The following is a 25,897-nucleotide window of genomic DNA, read 5'->3' as shown; positions in this document are numbered from 1 at the left end:
GTGCTTATTTTTCAAGTGGCAGAAGCTTAATTAGGAACAAAAACAATGGTATGATAATGTTTATTATTAGGCGCAACGGATGAGCTTGTTTACACGAGTTTTTAACGGAAATTCTCAATTACCTATTAATGATGTGATAACCTATAAAGGGCTATAAAAATGTGGAAGATATTTACGTTGAAATAGCGACATAAAATACTGACTCGATTTCAGTATAGCTAGCTGTTCATTTCAACTACGTCCCGAGGGAAATAGATTTAACATTAGGATAAAAAGTAGCCTATCTATGTCTTTTTTCGGGTCCTAAATTATCTGTGTATTAAATACCATTTAGATCATTCTGAATTCGGTATAGTTTGATAAGAAAGCCGAATAGACTGACAGAGTTACTTTTGCATTTAAAATATCATTAAGGAATCCTTGAATGTGTCAAACATCGATAAAGGTAAAAGTTTATATGACTTAGTTGTTTTAAAAATGCAATGGATGGCGTCATTTGGGTTACCCATTTGTTACCTTCATGATTTTAAAATGATTCTGGAGCGTTCAGAATCTTCTACGCAGTATTTTACTGACCTATTTCCAAGGGATGGCTTTGTATAAGATATTGCCGTGTAGCCATTAGTATTCTGAACAGCTACAGTTAATGTTTTATGTAAAAGGTAGTTTCTATACTTTTTTGCCTTTGAAATATCCCTTTCAGTAAGCCTATACTGATGGGTTGGCATGGCTGACATAACTTTTTAAGTGGATTTAAATACTTTAGAGCTCTAGATTAATAGGAATCAATTAAAAGTTCAGTTAAAATAAAATGAAACAGCAGAATAATTAATTTAATTGCTATTCAACGTTAGATTACAGTAGTCCTTTGAGCATTATAGGACAATAGTAGCGTAGATATACGAAACAAGAAAGATAATAGAAATAACTTTTTAGATTTCTATTCACTGTGGGATATGGGAAGTATTCTGCGCGCCTGGACTAAACCTCCCTCGATAAATGAGTTCAAATCGGCCCAGTAGTTCCTGAAATCAGCGCGTTGAAGCAAACACACTCTTCAACTTTATCATATGTATTAGGTACCAAGTATTAGTTATTTATTTCACTGATCGATTCAGTATTCCCAATCCATCTGTTTAGCACGTGGGAAAACCCTCGGGATGTTAACCTAAAAAAAAAACCATAATGTTCTCATTTTAACGGAAATCTCATTCACGATTGATTCGATGAAAGGCCCAGTTTAAACGTAACGTAAACATATGCGTGAGATCTGGAAACTAGAACGGTGTATAGTAAACAAGTTATGGTATGAATTGATTCGTTGTTTATGGTTATATTAGCAGTGGCACGCGGTTCCACCCGCGCTTTGTGGGATTTACTTCATCTATATTATGCTGTCCTGGTACATGGTCAGAAATAGTGTCGACACTTGAGGATTGGTATGCTCATGTAAGGATTGGGTGCAACTTCCTGCATTCGGATGAAAAGAGCACAAGAATAGCATATATTTTTTCCTAGGCCATGATTGGCAGTGTCGCGTGTATGAAAACGTGGTCAATTCCCAAAGCATATCGCATTATGTTTTTGATGCCTCAAACAACAATGTATGAAGATGATACCAGACTTACAATTTATTATCATCATGCGCACAGCAGTAATAAAACGAACCTAAATATAACTTTAATCGCCTGTTCGCCAAAAAGCTATCTTATTACAAAGTTGCGAAAACAAAATAACTTCTAAGAATACATTGATGGGTAAATGGGTTCACTACGAATATTCTATGAGTTTAAATGCCTTCTTTTCTTTAAACTTTAGGTAATTAAATCTAAATTGTCACACTCGTGCACACATTTATGACTAGCTATTTTACCACGGTTTCATCCACGTCCTGGGGTGAATTCTGCCCTGGGAATAGAGAATTTTTCAAATCGGTTCAATAGTTAGGGTACAAACAAAAAACCCTCTTTAATGATCGACTGCAAAATAAGAAGAATGCGTATATATTTATATTACAGAAGCTGGTAACGTATGAGAAAGCTTAGGAATTGGCACTCGATAGGCGTAAATGAAAAGAGCTGCACCGACAAGAGCTAGGCTCTTAAATTAATGAAGAAGACAAGTATAGATGAGAGATCTAGTAAAACCGCACAGAATAGCTAGTTTTCAGCACAACTAGAGTAAAACACATAACCTACATTTTAAGATGACCTTGTTTGACTATTTGAGCTTTTATATGGCTTTTTATTGTTTTAGTTTGAAGTGCCATTGTTCTGAACTGGAGCTTGAAACTGGACCTACCTACAAGAGGAATGAGTCAGACGTAGGTAGTTATGGTCTTTTATGAAAACCACTTTGCTACGTATTTGGTGTTTAACAATTGAACAGTGTGTTTTTATTGATAAAGCAGGACTGTTGCTGCAGGACAAGATAGCTCCAAATTTTAATATAGCTAAGCATTGCTCCGGGTACCAAGCAGTGGAATTGTTTAATAGGCTACCAACTAATCTCAAACTATTAATTTATAGCCCTAATTCATTTAAGAAGGAATTAAAGGCATTTTTGTTAGAAAAATGTTTGTACTCTGTGTCAGATTTCTTACAATTATAACTGTGTCAGGGAATTAAATTGTAACATCATTTTAACTATTAGTTGTAAGTTGTATGTTCTACACAATGTAAATGTTGTTCTGAATAAATAAATGAATGAAAAATGCAGTCGCTCTATTTGTCTGTCTGTAGTGCTTTCACACCAAAACCACTGAACCGATTTACTTAAATGAAATTTGGTCACAGATTATTCTAGTGCCTAAGTAAGGACTATTTTTTTCCGGGTGTGGGAAGTAAAGTATCCTAAGAGAATACTTAGTCCCAAATAATATTATATTAATAATTTTAGTATTGTAACTGCATATAATCTTAACCCATTCGCGAACAAATAGCATTCTGAAGAATTTTGAAGTTACGTAGGGAAAACTAAATCGAATAATTTTTTTATGAATAGGTTTATATTATCTCGTAGAGATTCACTCAACAGTTTTATTTACCGTAACTTTCAGAGCTGTCAACGATTTAATCATGGTAAGTAAATGTTTGAACAGTTCAGAGATAACCAAACATTAATTCGGATGTCCACATTCTGTTTTATCAGCGGAATAATATTTTATTATTATGTCATTTCAGTAAGGCGCATTTTCGACGTTTGTTTGCTGAAAATTCTATAAAAGAGTCTGCACTTCACTTACCTGTCTACATCACATACTTATCTTTTTATTTACAGTTTAGTATTTTATTTGATCAAGATGATCATCGTTATCTTCCTGCCCTTACCGCATTTTTTTATTTGGGTTATGCGTATAGTTATCGGCACGGATATTGAGCCCTGACCTTCACCTGCGGAGAAGCGATTTATTGGTTTATTGCCTTATGTGTACAGTGCGCAAAGCGATCCCCACTCTTCCGCCGAGAGCTCAATATCCGTGCCGGTAACTATAGAATGTTATCTTCTTCCATTATTACTTACCTAGCTAACTAAACAAACTACAAAGACTAGTTGATCAAGCAGTAGACTTTTCTGGAGTTCCTAATAGATTAGTACAATAGCTGATAAAAAATAAAGTTCAATCCATTTAACTTTTATCCGTTTCCTGTCTAATATCCGTCAGATAACAATGCCTCGATAGAATCAGTTTCCTCAGAAAAACGGATATTGGAGTCGACCTACTTCTAGTGCATTTTTCTGCAGCGAAATTCTATCTGAAGAGTTTCTAAGATTGCAATTCTTTCCTTGGGCACGTTTCCTTATGCTGAGAGATAAATCGTGAAAGGATGCATCGGCTACAAACTTGTAAATGTGGATATTTGCATTTTAAATTCCAATTGTTTCAAAGATGTATGTCTGTGTTACATATACTTACCGTGTTATTAGAAAGATATGCCTTGTCGATTCATCGAACTGACCAAATGAAAAAGACAAAACAATTGAAAGGCGCAAATATTTCTATATACAGGTATTCTATAATTTTTTTTTTCAAACGCCCAGATAAATCCATTTTTTTTAATTCCAGACAATGGAGTTATTAAACCATAACAGTAGCGGCCGACCTTCAGGGCGCGGGTAGACAATAAAATTATACAAAACACTGGATACAAGTACAAGACCCGGCTGACCTTGACCTTGAGATAAAGTCTGGGTTAAGGAGATTACGGGAACAAAACGGGGACTACTTGAAAATATTATAGGAGCTGAAGCAAATATTTGTGAGGGTATTGATTTAGTTTGTGATATTGCTAGTGATTTTTTGTGTGATAAGTTTATCATACTGAAAAAAGAAATAGGTGATATTAACACCAAGGGTTGTATTTAACATAGTTCTAATCGGAGTCGCCAAGAACATATGATGGGCGAAGTAATCCACCAGGAGAAAGAGAGGTGATCAATGCTGATGTCCGCTTTCTCTGTGAGAAATAGCCTCTGCTATAGGGAATTGAACATGTTTTAAAACTAAGTATCTGTTAAATAATTTTTAAAAAATGTTTATGAAAAAAAAAACTGAAAGAATTTCACAAACATGTCTCGTCTCAGGACAAGGTTACCAATTTTTCATTGCTTCACAATTCTTCTATCAGCGCTTTATAACTTTTGGCAAAACCGTGTGACTTTCGCGATAGGATTTTTTTTTTGGCTTAAGTAAAGCAATTACCTACGTGCCTAATTATTAAATTGGAAATCATAATGACATTACAATTTTGTATTCCCAAAAATGAAGGCAAGGCTACAGTCAGAAGCAATTTTCGCGAAACTACAGAATGGATATATATGACATTGGACAACGAACAAGACTCTAGGGATTGCCTTATTGGTAACAGCCGAAAAAGGGTCGGTAATACAATACTTCGGATCCTTATGTTATTATAGGAACGCACAATAGAAAAGGGTGCTGTCTTTTAGACGTAAAAGATTTTCCGCGAAACTTTTCCGAAAAGGGATAGGCAGATATGTAGGTAGGTACGGCAGAATTGTTAAGAATTTTAGACACGATTAAGAAAGAAATCAAACTTAATCGGACTAAGTGAGAATAATAATATCTATACTGAAATCGCAGGACTAATTATAAAGATTAATTCTGACTTTACATTACCGAAAATACCGAATGCGATATTTTGTAGTCAAGTTACTATGTAATTTGGTTCCTATTATTCATGTGAAGTTTCAAGTTAAATGAATATATTCGAAGCCAATTATGGGCTCATTAATGAGCTGACATTACAACTATGATTTACGATTATAGCATTAATTAAAACGCATCTAGCACATGGGCAGTGTATGAACGCTTGGTATTTTTATTTATTTCATGTGTATAGGTATGATAGTAAATTATTGTGTACTGTAATGATAATATTCAGTGCAAATCGATGTTTGATCACGAGAGCTTAGTCAGATGCTTATCGGACCATTAGATAACAGCTACATAATATAAGTTTTGTAGTTAGCAGAAGTAAGTTACATTGAGATATTTTAGTTGAGACCTCGATGGAAAGACTGGCAATAATCTAGGCATTATTGCGGAGATAAAGAAAGTTCCGGTTAGCAGTAGTAAATAGGTTTAGGTTATCAAGATGTAAGGGTAACAGAATTGGTGACATCAACCGTTCAACCAAATATGACAATAATTTAGCCCAAGAAACAGTATAAAAATAGCAAAAATATAACACATGTTTGCGTGTACATTTGTAAATAGGTTTATCATGTTCATAATGAACCATACAAAACCTTGAATTAAGAAACGAGCATAGCCATACAGCGATAAAACCGATGTGATAGAAACAAGTACCTACCTAGATAACTCCTAGGCGACTACTCGTATCATGATGGTAAATAACTATGCTTATACGGGTCCTAAAGAAATGCTATAACATCAGTAGGGTAATACAGATGGCAATAATAATCACAGATAAGTAGTATATAAGTAATAGAACTCCAGATTCTCCCAGTCACTTTATGACCCATGCTGCCTGCATAAATGTTATGGGAAATAAGTAATGTCTAGGATTTGTATACTTAAAACGTGTAAAAACTGCTGGATAAAGCTTCATTTACCCACACTCATAGCGCTGGGCAAGCTTGTTCATGTTTAATTTGTGGGATATTTTTTAGTTTCAAATATACTGCCATACCAGTGTCAATTATAAAAGTCAATGTACCCATAATTTTGACAATAGCGTCCGTCAGCAATGTACCTAATTCTTTCATTAGTTTCCATTCCAAAACGATGATTTTGCTCAACACAATCTGAAACCCATAAAGTGTCGACCTCGAACTTGGCAAGAGAACGATCCCATAAATGATCAGTAATTGAAGTGGTGACAACATAGTTCACAGAACATAAGATTCAATTATCTGATACGCTGGAACTATGGCTGCCAGCTGTGGAGAATTTGTAATGGCGCGGAAAAATAACCGTTTGTCTAATCTTGAACGTTTTCCTAATATTGGTATTTTTGGTATCTAATAGTTTTTGTTTTGTCCGTGTCTCAAAATGAATAAAATATATTTTTGAGTCTCCTTACGAAGGGAATTTCGAATGTTTGATATAGGAAGTCGTTTCACGTAAAATAAAGGTATTTCATACAGGTTTTAGCTGCCGCCATCGGGATTACTCCAGTATTGTAAAAAACATGGGTCATTTTAGATTCAAATCCAGTTTCAAATACTTTTTCAGCGAACTACAATAAACCCTGCCAGCTGAATATAAATCAATATTAACCGTAGCAATATATGTACATTATTTCCATTGGATTTTTTCTTTGTCAGGAATTCAAGCTGAGATAAGAGAATCGAGTAACTTTGAGAAAAAAGGCTTTCTCGAAAATTATGCTTCTAATAATTTACTTGGTAAACTCGAAGAATTTAATTTCCTTTGGGATCGTACAAAAAGAAAATCTAAAAATCAATCTTTAAGTTAGGTAAAAGAATGCAAATTGCAGACATTGAATTTCTAAGCTATCGATTCTTGGTTATGGGCGTAGGAAAACCGATAGCTGAGGGTCCTTTTAAACTTAAGCGTCTATTAAGATCCACTTACAGATTTTGCAAGATCAAAATCTGACTTGGGCATTTTAGATGAGCATTTGAGATTATACGCTCTAGCGCTTTCAGGTTTTCTATATCCCCTTTTGAGTTTTCAGGTCCTGATTTTAAGAAAATGGGCAATACAATTTTTGAGGAGTTTTGTTGTAGGAGAGTGTTTGATTGGTTAGAAGTCTAAACTGAGTATCAGTATTTTGACATGACTGCCCGTCTGACCTATAACAACTGTCAGTATATATGTCAAACTTTCTAGAATAACGACCGTAGTAAGATACGGATTACTTCTGCAATGCGGTTTTGAACCACAAATCCAAAATTGAAGTTTCCGTGCCTCCGGACTATAAGTAAGTTTCAGAAAATTGTGCCGTTTACAAAACTGATAGTTTTATTGTGTTTTATTTACTGAGTAAGTTAGAAACAACTTTAAACAGTCCATTACCACGAGGGACTGAATATCTACAGATATATTAGTATGTAATATTATCGCATAGTTAGGGTTGTGGAGATATTTTTTATCTTATAACTAGCACCCTATGAACAGTCAGATGGCCAAGTCTCCGTACTTATCAAGCGTCTGGTCATACTATAAGGAGACTTAAAACTTAATTTATTCTCTTAACTAATAACTCATAACTAAAGCCAATCTAATTTTAGCGGCTAAAATTCCAGAATTCTACGAAGAATATTATTTTTTTAATGTCCGTAATATCAAATTTAATGAAGCTTTTCATTAACCTCAATAATCTGAAGTTAAAAGCCTTGTTATCAAAATAGGAAATTCTACATTTTGTTTACAAAAATCTCTATAATTAGGTATGTAGAATATCGTCTGGAAGTTTATTAATAGCCATGGATATATCGATTCCCCTTGACTTTCAGCCATACTGACGATCAATGGCGTACCTTGAAATTATGTTATTACGTTCACCATAGAACATTCTCCATACCACAGACAGAAATACATAATCTATACTAATATACCTATTTAAGTTTAAATAAAACTACTTTTACGGATTTTATCGCGGCTACATTAATATTATTTAAGTTTGTTTTGTTTGTTTGGTACCGAAACTAATGAATAGATTTGAAAAATTCTTTCACTGTAGGAAAGCTACACTCTTCCCGAGTAATATTGTTTTTTTTGTCTCGTACGAGCAGTAGTTCTCAGGGGACGCGGGTGAAAACGAGGGAAAACGGGTAGTACATAATAAATATCTACATATAGAACTCACTGGTTATTATGTCTCTATAACTAGCTAGAGTCCTAATACATATTATGACTGAGATTTTGTTATGAGAAAATGGTCACCCATCTACAGACCGACCGCGTCTAGCTTTGTTTATGATAGATCGAATCGTGCAGAAGTTACTTTAGCTTCGAGCTGCAGAGATGGGAAGGGCCATGATTCAGAATATTCTTGGAAAATATTGTGAAATTTTCAGAGCATTAAGACAAAATCCAGTAGTGACACTAATGTCCTCGTCCTGAGTTTGACTTCCAGATGACTGAAAAATATTTTTTATTTCAGGAATTCCAAGAAAGTTGAGTAAAGTGTATTTTGGATACATCTGAGTAACGGTTAATCCTGAATAATTAAAATTCTGAAATCACAAATACGAAAAAATAACTCTGTTTGTTTTAGTGAAGGTAGCTTCTGGTTTGGTTTTACCTACTCTTTAATGTCCGTAATGTTTCAAAAGTAACACGTTGCTGAGTATTAAGTATTTTTTAAACTATTACTATAGAACATAAATTACTCATTCTTCCGTTTTTCAGTCATTCTTTTGTTCTTCCTATATCTTTCCATATGACTTTTATTTTACCAAATATACCCGCGTGTAAATAAACATAGGAAACGTGAAACCAATTGACATTGAAAGCTTTTTCTGATAAAGATTAGGGTATGATAACATTGATCGATACCGGACCGACAGACGATAAACTAAATCAGGTTTTGCTCCCCTGATTTTTACGCAATTTCAATAATATTATTAGCGGAACAGATAATAAGTTGCAGTCTTAGTATTTTAATTGGCATTTGTAAAAAAGCAGTAGTGAAACATAGTTAATCCCGATTTTAATTTTCGTTATCGTTACTTCTATACTAATCTATACTAATATTATAAAGAGGAAAACTTTGTTTGTTTGTTTGGTTGTTATGGATAAACTCAAAAACTACTGGATCGATTTTAAATATTCTTTCACCATTAGAATCTGCGAGTAACATAGACTGCATTTTATTCCGGTGCGGGCAGTAGCTCCCACGGGACGCGGGTGAAACCGGCTAGTTATTAATATTGTGCACGTGTTTCAGAACTCACGATTAATTGTTGGGTTGCGGTTCGCGGTATTGCGGCTGCTGAGCATCTTTGGTAGTCATTCTTAGCTAGGGGTATCGGGCAACTGGATTGAGGAGGCCAGACAGGCAGTAATTCCATATAAGACACTGGTACTCAGCTGCTTCCTATTCGACTGGAAGCTGACAACAAAGCAGATATTAGGAAAATACTGGGCCAATGATCAGTATTGTGCACTTATTATCATTGTAAATCTATCCAAACTGTAAACTTTATACAAATAAATTATTATGTCTACTATAGCTATTAGATATGTAAATTCAATAACCTACTAATTGTATTACGTACTTGGATTCCGTAGAATTCACGGTGAACGAACTAACAAATATAAACAATGACTTTAATTAATTAGGCAAGCATTGTACACCGGCTGAATGTAAATTGGTAACACTTGTAATTATTAATTAAATCGTTGACGCACATACGAAAATCAGCTGCATAATTTCACATTGTTCGAAAATTGCTCCCATTATAGTAATTGATTTGCAATTTGTGCTACGTGCACATTTAAGTGGTGTAATTAGTGTTTTTTCTCTTTCAAACTGAATAAAATTCAACCTTCTTTATTACTGGACTAGCTTCTACCAAAGGTTTTACCTGCGTCCCGTGGGAACTACTCGTAGCACCCGGATACAGAGAGCCTTAGTTTCATTTATTTTCTCCCACATCTAATTGTAAAAATATCGAAGACATTCGCTAGCAAATCAGATTAAAAACTGCATCCATGTTCACCCGTTTTAGAACTACAGACACCTCTTTTTCTTCCTTCAGAGTTTAAATATAAAAACTATCGTTATTCTATTCATAGTCAGTTCCCTCTTTACCATGACTATCTACATCATTATACGAAGCGTTTGTTTTATCGATTCCCTTTGAATTACATTCAAGGTGAGGGTCAATGGCGTATGGTTTGCGTTCAATATGTTTATCGCGAGAATGAAGGTAAACAAACCCACCCTTGTTTTTAGAAATGCGTGCACATTTTGGATTTTTGTTATAATTAGATTGGAGTATAAATAAAATGCGTTATTTAGATATGTGGCCTAGTGGGTGAACCAACCTCTGAGTGTGTAATACAACTATTCTAAGTTTATGTACTTTCTAAGTATATCTTGGATAGTAATAACTGATTAAAGGTAAAGGAAAACCTGGACTATAACGCTTAATTCTTCTCCATGTGAGCCTTTTTATTGTCCTACTCAGCAGTGGGATAATAAAAAGGCTCCTGTCAAGGTTCAGATATGTTGCTTTTAATTTTTTTTCTGGTAGTAAATTAAGAAATGAACCCTTGTTTGTGCAGCGTGAGGAAGTGTCAGACTCTTACTCACCATGTTCCTTCTGCAGCCCTTTGTGTACCAGGGCCGCGGTAACTCTTTGGAACAATCCCGCAGCCCATATTTGTACGAGCTTGGATTTACTCTGTGACTAAACATGGTTACTCACGGTGTCTTTCGTCTTGTTTTCTTTAAAGGAACGTTGTTCTGCTTTTATCGTAAAGAGTAATGGGTTGGAAACTTAACGAATACTAGTTGTTTTCTGCGATTTCACTCGCGTCACGTGAAAGCTACTTATTGCACGGGGTAGAGTAGCTCCTCAACAACGTAAAAGTTTTTAAAATCGGTCCAGTTTTTTCGGAGCCTTTAGGGCGCACGCATTTTAAAGAATAATAAGAAAAATTATAAGAAAACTCGAGAAAACAAAAAAAAAAAATTAGGTACAATAAATGTTTGGCAATGACCCTCAGCTACTTATAATAGAAGCATAGATTATTATTTCTGCTTGCTATCATCTTGACGTATCAAAATCTTGCATGAAATGAAAATCTCGAGGATTTTCAATTTACTTAGGTTGTTCCATTAAATGTGATTACCTACCTATCTATTTACACCAAAAAAGGAGGGCAATATTAACCGTTAACTTTTCTAAATAAACACCCCGGGTTACTGGGTTGAGGAGGTCAGATAGGCAGTCGCTTCTTGTAAAGCACTGGTACTCAGCTGAATCCGGTTAGACTGGAAGCCGACCCCAACATGTTTGGGTAAAGGCTCGGAGGATGATATTTTCTAAATAAACAAAATTTCTAACAATAACTGTAGCGCCTGTATCTTCGGCCAAGATAAGGGAGTTAGATAAAATTAGAAGCTGCGCATCAAAATGGAATGTAAATGTAAATGCAAATAATAGATAACTTTATCAGCAAGGTTCAAGATTCTTAAAACAACCAAGGTTGTTGACTCTGTAGTCGCCATATTTGTTTAAATCCAACATGGCTTAGAATGGCCGCCTGTTTCTAAGGCCCCATAATCTAAGGGTTGACCTTAACGGGATCGAGTAAACAAATCGACGCGACGATAAATCGAATTGCGATTAATCGAGATAAACGATCGGATGGATCTACGAAGGTTTTCTTATTGAATCAGATAAGGTAAGTTAGGGTTGAGAACTATGTTAAAAGTATGTAGCGTAAGTTCTTTTGATTAAGCTCAGCTGAAATATTTTTTCAAATCGGCCCAGTGGTTTCTGTGATGAGCACGTTCGAGCAAACAATCTCTTTAGCTTTATAATACCTTTTTATTTTCTTTCTTTTCCTAAAACAAGTCATCTTATTTATAAATACCTACATTTTAGCTTGTAGCTATGTGTTGGTACAATATGTCTATCAACTATATCAAAAGATACATAGTTTCTGCCCATCTTTGCTATATTTAGATCACCCAGATCTGTGCATCTTTATAATAAGATTGAATTTAATAAATAATGTCAATGAAATTCTGAGCCAACAGACTGTTCTATTTACCTAGCCAGGGTTTAGAATTTTAGGAACGTCACAAAGTCTAAAAGCGTTGGCTTGGCTTATAGTTTTCAATAAACATTAAATTTTATGGTGGCAGGTATGAAACTTCTATGGATGTTTCCTCTTTTCGTGATACAGATACATACCTAAGTAATTCTAATTAGGTATTTTGAAATCATCAAATCTGTTATTATTTTATCATTTACTTACCTGAATTTGGAGCAATAAAAAGTACCTATGTTTTTCTTTCATTTCTAGAACCGTTGCTTTTTTAAAGGTGCGTAAATTGCCGTCTGTTGCTATGGGAAAACATAGGCGTGTAGATATAAATATGATGGCAACAAGTCCATAAGGCTACGCAGGTATGTTGGTAGGTCCTTACTCTATTTACCAACCGACTTAAAAATATTCCCAGCAAAAATGTTCTAAGCTGAGTCAAATAGGGAGCTACGTATCTATAATCCGTATTTTACCAGGGTTTTCAAACACCATAATTTCCACGTAAATTATAGGCAACAAAAGATTTTTCCCACTCCACAATCTCAAGAACGATGGCCGAGTCCTTCAAGATTTTACAAGCAAGATTCAATGAGGGATTATTTTATTTTGCCGCACCTGCGGTTTCGCTCGGGGATACGGACTAGCTCGGGGACGAACCAACAAAATTTTGCAAACCTACAAAAATATTTGTATAGGTATCTACAGCTTGTAGAAAACATTAAATAAAGTTATCATTATATGTATATTTCAAGGCACAAGAAGGTAGGTATAGTATCATACCGTCCGTAAAAAATATCGCCTTGATTTGTAACGAAAAATGTTCAAACAAAGATCGGTTTTAAAAAGATTTATGGTGTCTTGTTGAAATCTATGGCATGGCAATGAATAACAACATCGTACGCAGTATATTTTTAACTAAACTCCAATTCATGGCTATTTATACGGCAAAGCTTTGAAATATATCGTAATTTTCTGTAACATATTGAAAAATATTTACCGTGATTCCAGGCTTCAGGTGTAGTGAGGGCATGGGTCCAAATAATTCCACTTACAAAATCACTTCACTCCACATTTAGTGTTTATAATATTATTTGTTTTCTAACCGCGAATTCTTCGGGCGCGAAATATTACTGGCACCCGACTCCTCATGTTCGATTGAATGTTTTGGTAGAGCGCCGTAGCGGGTTCACTTCGATGTAATGATCGGGTTACGCATTTTGATTACAGCGCCATCTACTGGAAGCTTTACGAATAATCTGATGTTCCTTTTAATATACGTTTCCGGGATATATTTGCTTTTTATTGAAAAATCATAGTTAATAAAAAAGAAAGGTAATAAAAGTTCAAAAGTATTATTTTAGATGACGAGTAAATAGGAAAACCTAAATCAAACTAGAGTTAACGCCATCTTTGATTTTGGTGGTAAACTACAACGACGCTTAGTGAATGGCTTCACTAATTTTGTACCAGCCAACCAAAACGAAGGGCGAATTTTACGCGTGCGCAATGGAGGGGAGCATAGTAAACTCACTCAATGAAAGAAAATAATCAGTAGGCATTTTGTCGATAGTGTATATTCGTTGCAGCGGGTCGTACGTAAAGATTTGCGAAAATTCATAATCGCGGAACCGCCTACGCCCGGTTTAAAAATACGTTTTGTGTTAGTGCATAGTGACTGGATTTTGTGAAAATGTCCAACGCACCAGTGAAAAAAGTCCCCATACACTTACAGGTAAGAATTTTTCGCTAAGCACCTGTTGTTTTCGGTTAATATTCGCGACAAAATTAAATTTAAACGGTTTTGTGACAAGAAGCCGTCATTTTATGGATTTTGGATGCTTTGGAAACATTACAAGATTACTAGAACGGCATATTCCCTGCCAAAATGTATGCTTGAGAATAGTCTGACCTAATTCTCATTTGAATTTAGGTTGCCGGCGTTTATTGCGAAAACGTTGTCCATTATAAAATGTTAATTTACTGATTAGTATTTATATTTCCATCCAAAGATTGTGTATATTTTGTATATTGATTGAAATATAATGAGGTACCTTAACATTCAAGTTAAATAACTAAAAATTAACGAAATAGTCGGTACAAGTAAAATCTTTTGACATTCCGGTTTATTATTCGTAGGTATAAACGCGATAACACTATCGAAAGTTATACAATTTTTATCGTTCTCTGTTGTTTTATAGGTTTACATACCTACCTACTCTTGAATTAACTAGGTAGGTACCTATTTAAATCTTGTAAAGATTTAGCTACTGTGATTTGGGCCCCGAAATTCATTTATGTTGCCACCCTGCCTCATAAGTATAAACGTAATCAAAAATTACGACTTTAATCGAAGTATGTAGGAACCTACATAGATACCTATTATTCTTTTGTTTATTTTTAAACCTACCCATTTTCGAAATACGCGTCTGTAATATAACATCAGGAGAAAATAAATAACAGCTTTCACCCCGCAATTTAAAAATGGCAATAAATTCGTAAGGTTGTAGCCTTGGTCCCGGTGAATGACCCCATTATACCCATCGGGCTTCGAGTTTCTAGGGACCTTGCTGTTCGGTTGGCAGGACCTACGTGACATGCGCAGTGGCTACGAGATTTTGTAACCCACCCAAAACAAAAATGTGAAAGACTGCCAAGTTCGATAATATGGGAATGCTTCGCCTATAAAAGAAGTGAGATCTGAATAAGTACCAAGTTCCATACACATACCTCAGTTAAAAATAATTACTTTTTAATGATGTTACTTGGCAAGTTTTCATACACCTTGTTATAAACCTACTAAACGCAATGAATCAAGTATTTAATTTTCTATTAAAACTTGCCAAGTAATCATCATTAAAAAGTAACTATTTTTAACTGAGGTATGTGTATGGAACTTGGTACTTATTCAGATCTCACTTCTTTTATAGGCGAAGCATTCCCATATTATCGAACTTGGCAGTCTTTCACATTTTGTTTTGGGTGGGATTTCATTTATTTTTGTAAGGTTGTTTATTTTATTTTTTCTTATGATGAAGTTAGTTAAAGAAATGTCTCATTTACACTATTTTTAGATTTTTAATATGCACTATGTTTCTTACAAAGAAATGAACTAGATTAACTAAATGGACTAGATTTACCAACTGACTGACATGACATGTTATCATATATTATGTTCGTGGATCAAAGTTACACATTCGTTATTTTCGAAAGTGATTCACACTTGGCCGTTTTCAGATTTTTACTTTACTTTGACTAAATACAAACCTTTGTACCATTCGAAGATATATTATATAAATATAGATAAATTTAGTTCGTTTTAGTTCCTTAGGGGTATAAATTTACACCGGGTATAAAACACCTTCATTATTTTGAAACCGACTCACACTTGGCCATTTTCAGATTTTTCCCTTTACCTTGACATAAAGACCTACCTCCATGCCAAATTTCAAGTCAATACGACCATTGGAAGTGGTCTAGGTTTTTGATGAGTGAGTCAGTCAGTCAGTCAGTCAGTGAGTGTATAGTAAAAATAGCGATTTTCTGACGTCAATATCTCAAGACCTACAATAGGTATATTAATGAAATTTTGTATTTTAGATAAGTGAGGGGGTCTCAACAGATACTAGAAATTTGATATACGTAAATAAAATAGATTTTGAGTTACAGGGGGGTCGAATTTGGCCCGAAATGGTTCGTGTAATATAACCCACGGCCGGTGTGTCGCTTTTTTTGCTCGAACTTGGCGGACACACTGCCGTGTGTCTAGATAAAGGGATGGCCGATGGCGAATCTCGAATTCTATGCTACGCCCAGGCTACATATTTTTTTCTTTATTATACCTATGTACCTATGTAGTTAAATCAAAATAAATAGGCATTGTTGTTCTTGCTTGTTGTGACGAACCTTGAAGTCATTTGGTATGACATTTAAGAGGAAATCGAGATGTCTTTGTCCGCCACAGCGGGGCATCACGGATTTAAGAATCTTGACATGTCAATCTATTGTGTTATGATACACATTTTACCTCAATAAAGCAACAAAGTAAGTAAGGGACCTGCCTGCTCCAAAACCATACCTACTGTTGCTATGTTTTGTTATACCTAATATACTTAATGGATTGGTGTAACCACTGACCAGTAATTAATTAGGTATTAACCAATGCTGTAACTTCTGTTAAGTAAGGAAGATATGGAAAAACAACCGTTTCACACACAATCTATTTACACGCACTTTACGCAGCCTAAACAAAACAAAAAAACACTCATGCTAACATTCGCCCTTGTGACTGCTGGTTTAAGACGTGACAATTTATAAGTAATTGGCAGGTAAAAAATGAGAAACCAGCATATGCCATGGTATGAGCATGAAACCCATACCATTCCTTTCCTCTCTGTCACTCGTCATACTGACACTCACTCCCTTCTAATTTATGCCATCTTTTATTAGGTCTTCCTCTCCCTCTCCATCCATCTACATTAGTAGTACGGCTTATGCAGAAGAATGGAAGCAGGAAACATAATATGTGCGAAACCCAAAGAAGTTAGGAACAGGGTAGCAAGAAGAAGACGAGGTTCATAAGCATATTATGTACTTTCTTGGTGGTAGATATGTACCTACTTGTGTTCTGAAATCATTTCACAGATGATAAAAGACAACGAAATAAGCGGATGGCATTTGTTTCTGCCATTAACGGATACTGGCAATCGGGTAAATCTTCAAAGGAAAAAGGAGTTTATCAATGACAGCCACAGATTAACGAAATTGGCGAACCGATGCAATTTATAATTGGAACTTCATCCCGAATCTGTCTATTCTGTATGTATTCTGGTACTCGTATTTTGGGTCGAGATGAGAAATTGTAACTCATATTTGACTATGTAAAACTGTTCAAAAGCCGTAAAAATTAAAATATCCGTAATATAACAATGAAAAACAAGAAAATTATCTGTAGTTATTTATTGTTAGGCGATTTAAGTAATATTATTACTACATATTATTTTATAAAATTTTGCAGTTACATAATTCAGATGATTCATACTCGTCTAATTCAAGAAACACACAAAAATCCTAATAGCGTAACATTGTTACTATTTTAATTCAAGGTTAATTTCGTTAGTCTTTGACTCAAGCACCTCATTTCAAGTGGCCACAGTATAAAAACAAAACAGTATGTAAAGGTTGGTAATAAATTTATTCAAGCTTTTGAATATTTCCACGCATTACGAGACGTCATTTGGTAAACTATAATTATGGCCGTTTCTTTTATTGGAGATAATTATGATAGTGGTCACAAATTGTTGTCGGTGTTAATCTAATTAAAATGCATGTTCTCCCTGCTCCTGTCTCCTTTAAATTAATCCTTCAATTGTTTTTTTTTTAATAATTTAAGTAAAAATTAGGATGCAGTTCCTATGCTGCTCCATAATCACAAACCATGGTAGATTAATGAGAGAAATCTACCTACATTATAACATTATATGCCATGGGAATTAACAGACCGTCATATAGAAGTAATACATTTGATAGATGTGTCTTCGGCAGACTGTGACTTAATGTAAGTAATAGGTTTACTTGCGTCTCATTTCCGACTACTTACCATTAAATATACCGTAGTTTCTTATGAGGAAGGTGTTGAGATAGAAGTGGATAGATATAGAGGAAGAGAACATCCAAAGAAACGAAGGATGGATTGATGACGATATGGCTGCAAAGTGAGATGACGATGACAGAAAGGTATGGAAGAAGAATATATGCTGCGCCGATTTAATAACGCCCGAAATAATAACTTTTGAACTAATTACTTAGTAGGTTTATGAGCCCTCTAAACCGTATGTGAAATCCTTGAAACAAAAAATAAACCATCTGTAAAATTCTTGAAATATTGTGTCCTTTTAATATCCGAATGGTCTTCCCACGTTACACAAATCATTGAAAGAAAACATTTGAATGAAGTCAGAATCGTGAATAATTGAACAAACATGGCAATCAACATAATTATTATGATTCTGCATAGTTTATGAAACAACCATTAGAATTACGTCCTACTTTTTGCGAATATTCAATTTCAAAGCTATAATAAACTGACCATGTTCACAAGTTTATTTATTTAATTAAGTTCTGTAAAGATGACTTAATAGTGCCGAGTAGCGGCGTGACTCATCTAATCTAATATCTAACACATCTGTTAAGTTTATAAATCCGTTAGCGTATGTCTCGGTACTATAGTAAGCCTGTTATTATCTGCACCATTTGGAATTATATAAGAACACATAGCTATTATCGGAGTTTTGGCTGGTGTTATAGTTATATGCTAGTAGTTATATTTATTACAAACAATCTGGACAGCCAGAACCAAAAGCCTTACATATACAAATATTTTAGAATTTAATAAAAATACAAACATATGTATTGAGAAACTATGGGAACCCTACCTTTGGGAAGTCGGTAAAAAAATATCGAGTTTTTGCTTTATTTGAAACCCTGAACACAATTAATCCTCAGACTCCTAATGGGTTGCCAGTTCCACAAATTCCTCGAGTTCCAATGTTTAGACAGGTCAATATCTGGAACAAAACACAGCTGTCCTGTTACTCATCTAATAGCATCCTTTTGAACCTCACGACAGACTGACAGGCTCCAAAAGTGATGTACTGGTCTATTCTTAGAACACGGAGTTAAGTGATGTGAAAAATAAAGATTCCTTCAAGACCGTCCTTACTAATCAGTCGTATTATTTTCAATACTATTCTTTCATTAATTCCTTTTTTATTTATGTCATTTTACACAGTAAATTCAATGCATATTACCAATGAAATTTCTCTATTTACTTTCATACTTTGCAAATGATATTTATGATAGAAGGTTTTTTGGGACATAGGTATATCTTTCAACATTTCGCTTCACTAAGTAGACATGTAGTATGTTGGCCCTTTGATTTACAATATTGGTGAATCTTTTAGTCGCAAAAAATATTTTCGCAATCCTTAATATTAACCCTGTGCGGTCAATTCGCAGTTTGATTGATAGTCTAGACAACGTTTAAGAGATACTGAAATGAAATGAAATGAAATGAAATCGTTTATTTTGCAAGTTGGACATTACATCACTTTTACACGTCATTTTAAGAATGCTGAGGTCGGCATTTCCTAACTGACTGATCCCTGAGAAGAAATGCCGAAACAAACTCAAGGGTCATAGTCTCTTTTAAAGTCCAAACATGTTATAAATCAAGTAATATCATGTGTGAGTGTCACCATGTACGCGGTCTGGAATGGCCTTTTGAGGAAAGAGCCACATCAGGCTGGAGCTGACCAGTCCCAACAGACGGCACGCATGCATCAGTCGTCGTGTAGCTCAAATACTGTTGTATCACATTCGATTTGTACTACAAATTGAGTATACAATCAATAGCTACAATTAATATCGGCGTCTCACGATATTCTCCATCTTTGTTATGATTCAAGTGCTGATATACGTTAATCAAAGCATAAATATTATTATTTGCGCATTCTGTTCTTGAACAATAGTATGAATCGCCAATCGCCATACCGAGTAGTGGTTATCATAAATCATAATGGCACTTTGTTAGAGAAATCTTAAATTTTGCGATTAAACCTTGAGTCACTTTGTTAGTCAGAAATTGGCGAATTTTAAATTCTGCGTAATTTTTCCTAGACGCAAAAATCACTCATAACAGACCAATTTAGTGCATGTTTGTGCAAAGGCTTCAAAAAGAATAGTCTTTTATGGAGTTTTAGAAAAATGAATTAAAAAAATCTCGTCCAAACTTTAAATTATTGAGGGGCTTTCAATTTTCAGCGTATCCACGCTTGTGTATGGGCTTTGATTACTTTTTGAGCACACTTCGATCAAAATCGAAAGTAGGGTTACTGCTTTGTTAACACTGTGGTTAAAAATTATTAGCAGTTTATATTAAACCTTCTTACATACAGACTAATATTTCCCGGAGTTAGATTCAGTATGTTGCTGTTATGGTTGTAAATATAAATAAACAAACTTAACATTTAAACCGTTGCACTTAACAGTAAAACTGCATTTTACCTTTTAACCAAGACGGTATCGTAATATCGTTACATTTCCGACAAGTACCGGGCTTATTCCCGTTTAAATACCCAGACTTACCTAATTAACATGTAAATATTCAAACCGAAACCCGGCAAGTACAGTTAGCAAAATTAATGGCGTCAACGTCCGGTAAACTCAGTTTCCGATACCATTAACTGTACAATAATCCACCTTATTTAAATAAAAATAGAGTTTATAATCCGTTTGCTGCGTTGTATAGTTCTTTCGGACAAGTAAAAGCTATTCTTGCAGCTATAGGGGATCTTCCCCTCTTCCCATACAAAGGGCCGTAAACTATGATTTATGCATGCGTTGAATAGTTAAAAGTTACTGCGTTTAGTAAAACGTGTGGTTAAAGTATGGAAGGCGTAAAATCTTACGAAGAACACCAATAATTCGATTCGCCGAAATTGTAAAGCTCATATCGTATGGAAATTATAACTCGGCTAAATCGCAGAAATTCCAAGTATTGTTATGTAAACTTTAAGAATGTGAAGAATTTTCGTTCGTGCTTAGTTTTTGTAGTGTTTATGTAAGTGACCTTGCCCTTGGAGTGATTATGTAAATAAATAAACTATATTGACTAGCATTTCATTATGCTACAAATCATGTCACGACGGAATATTAGGGTAAAATCTATCATTATTCTTACCGCGCAGTTTCTTCAATCCATTGCTTAGTACTTAAGGAATCCATTACTTAACGAATTTCTCAGGATTAATTAGAATTATAGCCAACTTACAAAAATCTAAGTTATTCGGGAGATTCTGCTGCCTTTCGCAAATCGTTTATTCAATTTTCATGCGATTATACATATATAGGGATATCAAAATTCTACCTTTGTACAATAATAAAAACTCCAGTATATATTGTAAGGTAGTATCACTTTCAACGATTCCGTTACGCTCAACTTTAAATAACGGTCTCCTAAATGATGCAAAATAATTGCGTAATAAAAGCGAACAGTAATAAGGCCTATAAGGTCATCAGTACCCCAATAAATGACTCTCAAACATGCAAAGTAAGCAAAATGATACAATCTCTGTTCGTTAGACCATTTGATTCGATTTGTTTCATTGGGCCTAGATTGGTACCGCAATTACAAGCCAATGGTCAAGGATTTTTGCATCAAAATCATAACCTGCTAACTTGTGCTAAATTGTCATTAAACTGCCTTTTGTTTTTATTGTAATTTATTAATGACATCATTGTGTTTTGTTTTATAAATTACCATTTCAATTGAGAGGTACAACAGTACGTTGTGTGTGGTGTATATTTTATGGTCGGGGCTTAATTATAATTATAAATCTGTTAGCTGTAAGTACTTTGTATGTCAACTAATAAAACTTCTTTTTCAATATTTGTTCGCATCCCAGTTCCCAGGGCAACGAGAATTGAAGTTTCTCAAATCATTCAAAATATAACCACCTGCAAAAAGAAATTGTCAGTTCTAAACCCAAGACAATATAATAATGTATTTTGAATGCCATATGGTTATGGCTATTTGGATTTTATTGCTTTCCCGTTTCCTGCTTTCATCCTACTGAAAGGCATCAGCTCCCAGTACAAACAAAGTTTATATTTTCTCATGAAGTAAAATTTCAAACTGTCGAACAGTTTTCTAGCTAAAACTACAAAGTCTAGCAGCATGCGTGTGCATTGTTCATTAGTTTTACTTGTCGAACGGTCGTTTTCACTTTAACTTAAACATCAGGAAATGTATGGAAAGCAGTAATGTCAACTGTTTTATGAGGGGCCTAATGAGCTTAGTGCCGTGAAATGCGTGGATATTTTTGCAAGTTGTGGCAGTCAGCCGTAGTTAACTACATGCTTAGGGAACAGGCGGATGTTCTTAGGAATTAACAAGGAATGAGCATTATTATTTTGTGATTTACTAGACCTCGTTTTGGTAAATTTGGTGCCGTTGTTGGGTAAAGGAAAATAATTTCATCCTGTAAAACGATACCGTTTTTTCTCGCGAAGGTCTTCAGAAACGGAGAATAATGCGCTTCTATTAAGAAACGATTTAATACCACAACTATTTACACTGTTATTTACTCTTTTTGTTTACTACAACACTGAATTAGAAACATTACCACATTCAAATACCCTCAGTTCTTGTTTGTTTTAGAGTTTACTGACTCCATTTCCTGAGGACCAAAATAACCAATGTCAAGTTCGGATTATATTCTGATAATGTATGGCCCTGGAGGAGGGATTTCCGATGTGAAACCACACCACAGGAATAGTTTATGTTGCGTTTGTTTTATGTGGTTACAATATTTATAGTAGTAGGTAATTTTATGTTACGACGTAGGTATGTGAGGAGATTTACTAGAGGAATGCTATATAGACAATTCTGGTGCTATTATTAGAGTATGGGCCTATAGATTGTTTGAAAGGGGTTCTAGAAAATAAAGGGCAAAGGTAAAAACCGGGGTTTTAGGCAGAAAAATCCTGATGCTCATTCTCAGTTTACCCTTTGTGAATAGCGAGAATTTCAAGACCTGAAATGAAAAACCTGGGCTTGGTGCTGAAAAAGAAGAGAGAATTAGAGAATGTGTTCTAGCAAAGGCAAGAAATTTAAAATATTGTATTGCCTCATAACGTTTCTATTTACGCTGTATTCGTTTGAATGACGCCACAATGTCTGATGCATGCGTGCATTATTAAAGTGTGAGCGTTCGAAACTTTTTACTTATTCACACTATTGGTTTTTTCTGCCTGTTAATGATTTCTATTTATGTATAGAGAACTTCGTTGTATGCTGTTCGATGTGTCTTTGTTTTCTTTTTAATGATTGTTACTCTGAAGATAATAACATTGTTATCTTTATTGTTTAGTATTTAACTAGATATGTTTCTATTTTATTCTTGACTAGATTTCACCCGTGATTTATCCGCGTCCCGAAGATACTGCGTCCCTTAATAAAATATCAAATATCTCAATTGGTTTAGCCAGCTTAGATCGAATGTGAACCAACTGACTCTCGCTTTTAGAGGGATAAAGGCTGCTCCTTAAATAAATTTGACATCTAATTCAAGCAATGGAAGCTCTAGTATCGTCCACATACATTGTACACATGTGTATAACATCGGACCTATAATCAACCTACATCCAGAATTACCTTTGTACTTGAAACTGACAATCCACTTTTACAACACACTCGGGAAATTACGGTACAGTATATTTTACCTCACGGAATATCCCACTACATACAGACATACAGTTATGTACTTACTACATACATTTTACAAAGTACAGATATTCACCCAAGCGCATCATGAAGCCCATAGATCGTTCTTCTTTTGTTTTAATTCGATCAAATTCATATCCTCTTGTCAAGTCATCTTCTTAGCAAGTCGATTTCGATGTCGCTTAAAATTTTGGATGCCCGGTTATTCTTTGCGTACATTGTCAGAGATTATTCATATATTATCTGTACCGGAGTTGGGACACATTGGGCAGCACAGGAGAGGCAGCATTGTCTGTAGAACTGTACAGAAATAAGATTAAAGCAGTAAAAATCAGTTCTATGAACCATGAATATTTCCCTCATGCACAGGAGACAAAAATTAAAACCCATTCAGTCACTACTATTTCTAAAGCTGTTTCACAAAGGCTTAGTAAGTTAGTAAACAAACAACATGATTTAAAACTTTATCTAGTTCACAGCCTACTTCTCTGCTGCATGAGCTAAAATCAATACATCAACGGATGCGAGTATATCTGCGTCATACGCGAGTGAAGTGGGGTGTTATTACGAAGCGTGCTGACATGAACCCATCACAGCTGTCAGCGTGACTTGATAAACGCTGAGTGCTTTGTGCCGGACCTGATTAGGCTTTATCGGCTATCTATTGACGGATCATCGCTGGTCAAGTATTAGGGAAATTAGTTTGTAAATGGAAGTGTCTAAATTGTTGTGAAATTTAAGGATCTGTCTATATGAAGCATTTCGTTGCATTTAATCTTTCATCACCACTGAAAACGTGATTTACCATGAATTCATTTTAATTCTGTAATTGAAACTTGGAGCAGAATTAAATGCAATTTTTAACAAGCATCTTTTGTAATAATGCAGAAAAAGAAGATAAGCCAACGTTTGAAAGTCCAGATAGAAAATCTAGAGCACGATTCAAAAAGCACTCGAGGTGTATTCAAATAAACTTTCTGCGATTTAAGCTTGAATGGAGAATAAAATGAAAAAAGCGTTCAAAATGAAACACCGATTTGCAGATGCATGTAACAATGCTAATTATTTGTGCAAATGCGACGTTCATTAGATCACTTAATACAAGCCAGGTTATTGACATTAGAACGATCTGAACCAATAATATTGTTTGCGATACAATTTGCTGAATACCAATTCTGGTATAATGACCTGAGTTTCCAGATTACTTTGTTAGCGAAATTTTCGCCTACGTTTTTGTTTCGACGCACAAAATTAAATATTACCAAAACACCACAGGGTTTCCAAAACATGCAAATTGTATAAGTAATTAGAGGCCCCCAAAACTCACCCTTTATTACTCGTAAACACGCATGAAATCAGGAAAAACCCTCAAAATTGCGGAAAAGACAGAAAGCATAACAAGTTCATTTGGTTTGGATTACGTTGTGACTCTGTAGATTTAATTTCGTTATATGGGTATAAAAGAAACAGTATACTGTAGAAGATCTCTCAAGATGATTTCAGTGTTGTAAAGGCTGGGTTGAGTAGTCCATAACTTTTGCAGTACCAACGAAACCAACAAAATGTTGCAAAAATCCTATAAACCACTTTATCAAGCTTCAAACCTACAGCCAGACATGAAATCTCGTCTGAAAATGCCAGACAGAATTTTAAAGCCATGGCATAGCTGTAATATAAAATGGTTTGCGTGTCCCCCTTCTAATACTATTGGGGCTAGACAGCTCGTTATGACTCAGGAAAGAGGGGATCGAACATGGTTTGCTGAAGTTCAGGGACGTATATGAAGGATTTCAAAATTGAATGTAAAGGAATTTGAAGACTGAAGCCTACTTATGTGTTCATGGAATAACAACGTTAGTACATACAGCATCATTAAGATATGGGTTTAGTTAGAGAAGCTGTAAACATTTCTTTAAAAGGTCAGAGATGTTTTTCCGTCTTTGAATTCAGGGGTGTCTTAGAATGATTCAGTTACTCCACATGTCGTTTAATTGTTATTGCTAATGCCTAGTGTACCAGCCTTAATGTTCCATTAACATCGATACAAAACTTTTCTCTTAGTTTCTACTGCTTTTTATTGTGTAACTTAAACAAAAAGAAACTGTATCATATCGCAACTATGAGGACAGACAAGTTAAGAGAGATCTAATAGAAACTTGGTCTACTCTAGACTTCCCAGATACCATCAATATCTCTACGACAATAATGTTTTAGCAAAACGTTTTAACTGTCTGTCTGAGAATTTCCAATACTTGAGCACTTCTGGAGAGTGGAATTTATTGACCGCGTCTGCATTTTTATTGTGACGTTTGTAGGAATCATTTGGAATCTGGACCACTCTGGAACTAGGCTCAATCAATCTAGGCTTTCATAAT

The 25,897-nt window shown here is 34.8% G+C and overlaps 2 protein-coding genes across 2 annotated transcripts in view; one reads left to right on the top strand and one right to left on the bottom strand.

Moving 5' to 3' along the window:
- The window catches only part of LOC110372638 (endothelin-converting enzyme homolog), a 50,709-nt gene extending 37,268 nt beyond the window's left edge, over nt 1-13,441 (bottom strand). The window contains exon 1 of the mRNA XM_049849514.2: nt 13,239-13,441. Within this exon, the coding sequence (XP_049705471.1) occupies nt 13,239-13,271 (33 nt within the window). The 5' untranslated portion in view covers nt 13,272-13,441. The remainder of the gene's footprint in view (nt 1-13,238) is intronic.
- Nucleotides 13,442-13,731: 290 nt separating this feature from the next.
- LOC110372642 (dihydropyrimidinase) overlaps nt 13,732-25,897 on the top strand; it is a 52,460-nt gene continuing 40,294 nt past the window's right edge. The window contains exon 1 of the mRNA XM_049849517.2: nt 13,732-13,973. Coding sequence (XP_049705474.2) covers nt 13,932-13,973 — 42 coding nt within the window. The 5' untranslated portion in view covers nt 13,732-13,931. The remainder of the gene's footprint in view (nt 13,974-25,897) is intronic.

This window comes from Helicoverpa armigera, chromosome 26, assembly GCF_030705265.1.
Source record: "Helicoverpa armigera isolate CAAS_96S chromosome 26, ASM3070526v1, whole genome shotgun sequence".
In the NCBI taxonomy this organism is placed as follows: domain Eukaryota; kingdom Metazoa; phylum Arthropoda; class Insecta; order Lepidoptera; family Noctuidae; genus Helicoverpa; species Helicoverpa armigera.
The sequence above is the reverse complement of the archived record's forward strand: the minus strand, read 5'-3'. Positions and strand labels throughout refer to the sequence as shown.